Source organism: Mobula birostris, chromosome 3 (genome assembly GCF_030028105.1).
Source record: "Mobula birostris isolate sMobBir1 chromosome 3, sMobBir1.hap1, whole genome shotgun sequence".
In the NCBI taxonomy this organism is placed as follows: Eukaryota; Metazoa; Chordata; class Chondrichthyes; order Myliobatiformes; family Myliobatidae; genus Mobula; species Mobula birostris.
Genome location: NC_092372.1, coordinates 127,232,404 through 127,238,998, shown reverse-complemented (window position 1 = coordinate 127,238,998; position 6,595 = coordinate 127,232,404). Strand labels below are relative to the sequence as shown.

The 6,595-nt window shown below is 35.8% G+C and overlaps 1 protein-coding gene across 6 annotated transcripts in view; it reads right to left on the bottom strand.

Moving 5' to 3' along the window:
* Positions 1–615: 615 nt before the first annotated feature.
* LOC140195274 (homeodomain-interacting protein kinase 1-like) overlaps positions 616–6,595 on the bottom strand; it is a 129,082-nt gene continuing 123,102 nt past the window's right edge. For all 6 annotated transcript variants that reach the window (XM_072253344.1, XM_072253345.1, XM_072253347.1 and 3 more), the window contains one exon: positions 616–6,335. In XM_072253344.1, coding sequence (XP_072109445.1) covers positions 5,847–6,335 — 489 coding nt within the window. In that variant the 3' untranslated portion in view covers positions 616–5,846. The remainder of the gene's footprint in view (positions 6,336–6,595) is intronic.

Here is a 6,595-nt window from a genome sequence, read left to right as displayed (position 1 = left end):
ACAGAAACCTACAAAGCAGAACATCCCTGACCTAATTCAACATCCATCTCTCAGATCTTTCCAAAAATTTTGAGAAACCTCCACCTTCCACAATTGGGATTTAACTTAACCTGCTTCTTGATGATGGAAGCACAGTAGGGAAGTTTGAGGCAATAAAGATATATTTGCATCTACCAAATGCCCAAGTTTAACAGCGGTCTTACCTAAAATCTAAATAATGGGAGTTCTGCAGTTTATTCTTGGAACACGGAAATCAGTGCAGATATATAAAACATGAGGTACAGATTTAATCAGGTTATGATACTATACTCTTTCTCCTCCATATTCTGGATGGGTCATACTGCAGTCTCACAGATGGAGAAGCAAAGGTGGAATCCAGCTCCTGTGAAGCTAAAATGAGGATAAGGGAGAATCTCCAAGTAGTGAAGTTAGGGAATAAAAATTGAAATTAAGATTCTTGATATATTTTAATGTATTTCCGGTTGTCTCTCTGGCTTAGTGTCTAGAAATTGACAACTTCAAGTCCCAGAAAGATAATGACAATAATTCTATGCACAAGTTCATGTTACAGTAAACATTTTTTTAATTCCAGGAACTCATAAAATGACACAGGAATACACAAATGTAGCCCATTTTATTGATAACTCAATGCATTTTTAACATATGTAGAAAATACTTCAATCAGAAGACAAGCTACTTTGGAAACCAAAGACAATAAAACAGTGAATTACAAGATAAAACAGTTTCATCACAATGGACCCCTTTTCCCAGTTTAAAGTTAGTATTATGAACTTTTTTTTAAATAACTATAATCTCTTTCTTTTGTTAAATTTATTATTTTACAATAACCTCTACAGTTTAACTGCCAGACTACCATAGAAAAATCAATAATTTCTATGAGCTGCCTACACATTACATGTGATAATCACATAGCTATATCAAAAAGTAAGAAACCGCAGTTCGTACAAGAACTAGAGTAGCAAATAACATTATACAAACCAGTCAAATAACCTATTATAGCAATATCAATGATACAAGCCAAATATGCTACTAACAATTGTTGCATTCGCTACAATCATACTATTAAAAAAACACTAAGGTTCACCCACATATGATTAGCATTAATAAATGCAGACACATACAGCAAAATAATGAGAACATGCTCCAGCCAACAGTAAATAATGACACACCCATATGTAACCATATAAGTCAACCCTATAAATATATACTGTTTATATAGATTTTAAAGAGACAGTGCTTTTGCAGCCCTACACAGGTTATGCGAAACAAAAATCCTGGAAAATTTTGTTTGAATCAGTGCAGCAAACTTGGATCTTTAGAAATGATCAGCTGAACTTAAAAGTTGTTGTAATGATTTCAAAAATTAAAAAAAAAATCAATTGGCTGCATAATTAGCTTGAAATTATTCATGATTAGTCTTGGTCTAAATCCCAATCCCTTCATTCTTCCCTACCAAAAAAGGGAACTGTATCCATTCAAAGGTGGACTATGACAAAGTTCATTCAGGTGTTGCTTAGATCACATCAGTCATTTTAAATACAACCAGTGTGGGCGCCTATCTCTTTAAATATACATTAAATGACTTACACAGGATACAGATGGTTTCCTTACATAACATTTGACAAAAAAATTGTTACAAATTAGTAAAGGTGCAAGGATACTGGCAAATCTATCTACAGATCTGCATGATCTGCATTTATGGTTAAAACCAGCATCATTCCTTGGGCAAATACTTTCATAAATAAAATCAAACTTCAAATTTTGCGCATCCCACCAGAAAATCCCAATGAGTTTTACCATCAAGGATCTCACAGCAGGTTTGAACACATTAACAGAATTGGGCAAAAGTCCAACATAGCAAGAGTATCCAATGCCTGCAACCAATAATAACGAACAGCAAAATAAACTACAAGTCACAAGTACTTTCCTCTGCTCCATGGACTGGTGCAGCTCAGTTTGTGGCCAGGATAACAAGACTACACAAATCTAAATTTGTAGCAAATGCATTTCCCAATCACTAACAATAAAAGAATACAATCTGCTTGGCCATAGATCTTGAGATTTACTTTGAAGCTTAGGATTATAAATGTGAGTTTAAAAACAAACTTTCATTTTATGAGGCCAAAAATTATTAAAATGCACCAATAAATCACAGATACAATACAGCAGGACCATGAAATGCCACATTATGAGCATCAGAATTATGGTAGTAATAAAAGTGAACTATTGTCAAAAATCCAATGAGAAATCACAATTTATAAATGTTTTCTCTAAATTGCAGATGCTGCACCATCCAGTGATTTCGGGCAGGCAAAGATGGGGATAAATGTGGCACAGTGAGTTTATGCCATTGATCAAAGTCTGTCTCAGATGAAGCAGCAGTGAAAATTCACTTCTGAAAAAATAGTTTTCATCAAATTTGAATAACCACCCATTTCCCCACAAGTTCAAATGAATCAAATTAACCTACACTAATTTTATATGCAGATTTTGGTGAGCTTGAGAACTCTCCCATCCCTGCTGAAGATGTGTGCAAACAGTGCTGAAGCCAAATACTGAGCATATAATATGCTTGGGCCAGGGAAAGCAATGCACCAGTTACTCTATCCACAGTTTGGTTTGCTTTATACAACCAAGATTACGATGAATAGAAAGCATGTTTCAACAATTCAGATATCTGAAAGGTCCAGGAGGTGGAACATTCTGTTAAAAAATGCTGTAGAAATAGTTTCCTGGTACATAAGTATTGGTGGAATGTTTGTTCCATGTTAGAAATTTAATTTTAAAAACATCTGAACCAGCAGGCTAGTGCTTTTCTGTAAACCCTCATTTCTACCAGCTCATCATTTATCTGTGATAAATGCTAATGTAGACCTGTGCTCTCCAAGTCTATACATAGAACTACAACCTATCATACAGAAACACCTGCAAAAACACCATTTGCTTACAAGATAGGTTTCACAACACCAGAGGTATTCAACATAGGCCATTTCTCTGAAAGCCAGTTCTCTGGAAGATCTCCAAACAGACATCAACCCCTTGAAACCTTATGAATCAGGGCATGAAATAAGAGTTTAAAACATTATAAAACACAGAGAGCTTACATAAACACATTGAACAGCAGACAGTGGCAGTAGTGTGCTAATTACTCTCAAATGCGATCTGCACAAAGCAACTTACTGCAAGCAAGAACATTTAGGCTGTTAAATGGTTTTTTAAAAAAAATTGTAAATAATAATCAACAATTACTTGCATATCTGTTCAGCAATACAACTTATTCCATGCCCTGGAAATGAGGCAGAATAAATAGGCTTTTCTTTGGTGTGATGAACATGTGCTTTGCAGGCGGTTTGCCTGCATGAAACCAAAATCTGGATAGTTGTGTTCAAAGGGTTTACTCAAAATAGCATCATACTGCCACAAGGAATGTAAGCATCCACAAACTATCGAAAAATAAGAATAAAATAAAAATACACATCTAGAAGGACCACAACCACCTAAAGCTAATTGCACATAACTTTCTTTGTCCAAAAACTCAAAACAAATCAAAATACTGCACTACCCTCACACAATTAATATAAGCTCAACCATACCACTGCAATTAAAATTATGAAGGACAGTACATGGATACATGCATTTTCACATTCTAAGTAGCTTGCAGTATTAAAAGGAGCATGGTTATATGTGCCAAACAAAAAGAAAAATAACTTCAAAAGAGAAACAAAAATACTGTTTCAAATGTTATCTCCCTTTCCTAAACTAAAACAAACTTTAAAATAGTCAACTGATTTTACTTTTTAAAAGACAGATTTAAAATCAGTTTCAACAGCACAATACCCTCTCCTGTGCTACTGTCCCATCACTGTTTTGTACTCTCCAGAGGTGTTCCGTGCACACACAAGTCCAATGTTCTAACTGTAGCAAGTTGGGATTTTCTAAAGCACAGTGTAAAAGTATTATTCAATGCACTATGTAAAAATTTGTTAAGGCACTATCTAGGGGAAAGGACTCATCAAATAAACCCCCCCACAACATTCACACCTGTGCAAAAACTGAGTCAAAGAATTACACCCATTCAGAACACACAGATGATGCCTGTTCTGCAATCACTTCTTTCAAAAACACAATTTCTTTTTTCATCAGTGCTACAATTAAAAGACCCAAAGTGTATCTAAAGACACTGCATGTACATTCCAACATGCTTTAATTTAATGTACTGTAAAATAATAAACATGTAAAATAAAAATCTTCCAGATGATAAAGGAGCTAAAAGTTGAATTACTAGAAGTACAGAATTCAAGTATCATAATTTACTTATTCCAAAGACTGTTGTAGCTAATTCCACTGGAAGCTCAGAGTCACATGTCTTGCTTTTGCAGCCCGGATGCTAAAGCTGTACTACTTGCTGAAATTAATCTAACTAGACCTTAACAAACACAAGATATTATAGCAGTAATAACATTGTCTTGCACAAGCATTAACTGACCCAACATTTCAATACCAAAGATTTTAGTGATGAAGGTCTATAAACAGTGAGATGATGAGCAACACATTTTTTAATCCTGTGTGATATTAAGGGAACAATTAAGCCATGGAGCCATGGCTCTAAAACACAATTCTGGATATAATTTAAAGACATAGGATGGGAACACACAATTATTTTCAATTATGCAAAACTTCACTAATGACACTTAAAAGACAGCTAGACAGAACAAGGATTGAAACAGTGATGTAGGTAGCAGAATATGCCACTGTAATACGTTTAGAATGATGGTATAGCTTGTGCTGTACAATTACAATATTCCCTCATCTTTCACAAAAATTAAAGCATGAATGACTTGGAATCATTTCATCATTTTTTCCCAGTAATCCAGCAGTGACCATGGCATTGGGATCTCTAGAGTCATTGATCAATATGATGACACAGGCAAGTAGAGCTTACAGAAGCCACCGGTTATAACTGCTTCACTGAAACAGTGATTAAACAGCTCTTAATCCTGCAGCTTTAGGTAAAAGCTCATTCATCCTGCATGGACGGTAGTCCATCAATATATCACTGCAGGGTGAAATGTTTAAAGAAATTTCTTACAAGAGCAGGTAATGTTTCTAATTCTCATTTTTAACACTTAATTACACATTTTACTGCTCAGAAAATCAATACTTTAAGAAATCTAAATTAATACAAAATTAATGTTGCTTACAATATAATAAAAGTGATATTTCAAAGTATTTTGTGCACTATTCAAAAATAACATTATTTTTGTAAGTTTGAAGCCCTCTCAAAATGGTCCAAAACATCTTAAAACAGTGATGTGTTTGAAGATGTTTATTAATGAGTTATGAAAGTCAGGATTGGTTCAGTATCCAATGCAACATCCAAACCAATCAGAACACCCATTACTCACTATTATGTAATAGGCCTAGAAAAAAATGCATCAACTTCCTAAGCAATAGTATTAACACTTTCAGCAGCATAAACCCATTTCAAGTAGCAGATTCATCAGTGTGTTTAGGCAAAGAGCTGGCTAAAATAAAGCAACAGTAAATTTAAAACAAACAGCAATTCTGTAGGTTTTGAAAATTATTTAAAGATCATTGTAAAATATAATTAAAATGTGGTCTATTTCCACACCCTTATAGAAAAAAGGGTTAAAAACCAAGTCTCCTTGCTGTTGGATGTTCTGTAGATACGTGACCCAGTTCAGAAGCAAAACAGAAACACCACAGAAGAGTTCTGATGATTGGAACGAAGTGCACTCCTCCTTCATACAAAACTGCATTTGTCTAGATCTCATACAGTAGCACAGCACATTCGCAAATGAGAGCTACAGATAAGAATACTGATTTATTTTAGTGGGACTAAGTGGATAGCCAGCATAAAGTGTAGGAGCCCGGGAGGCATTAATGTATGACTGGGTGGCAAATGGATGCTGGTACTGGCTAGCAGTAACGCTGGCAGAGGGCAGAAGGCTAGGACCCATGCTGACTGGCACCTGTTGGAGGAAACTGGTTGGATGAGCTGCGTACGTTGCTTGCTGCATGGCATGTCTGGAGGAGCTCTGTTGATTCAAAAGATGGGCCATGGAACTGGAGGTTGCCAAAGCAGCAGCAGTTGGTGTGTAGGTATACATGTGGGGTTGTCCTGAAAGATGTGCAGCAGCAGACACTGCTGTCAGGTGGGGATGAACACCTGGATGTGTTGGACTGTTATGCTGGAAAGAATAAGGAGCCTGGGCAAGAGTGGGAGCCACATAAGCCTGTTGCCTGCGGGGAGCAGGATTCACACTCCGCTCTTGAGAGACAGACTGCTGGGCCTAAGAAAAGAAAGGAAGAAGGAATTAATCTGCATTGTTCAAAAGTTGTTATACAAGCTTTATTATCTAAAGTGATTTCTGGAAGATGTGAACAAAAGTGATGATGTAATGCAGCTATATATTTAGTAAGACACAGGCTCCTCAAAAATAAGACCATTGTTTCATGCAGCAAATTGGGCAGACACCCTTGGGAATCAGCTTATTTAATAATATCCAATGTAATCAGAAAGAAGATAAGAGTAGGTTTCTACTGCGTTTTT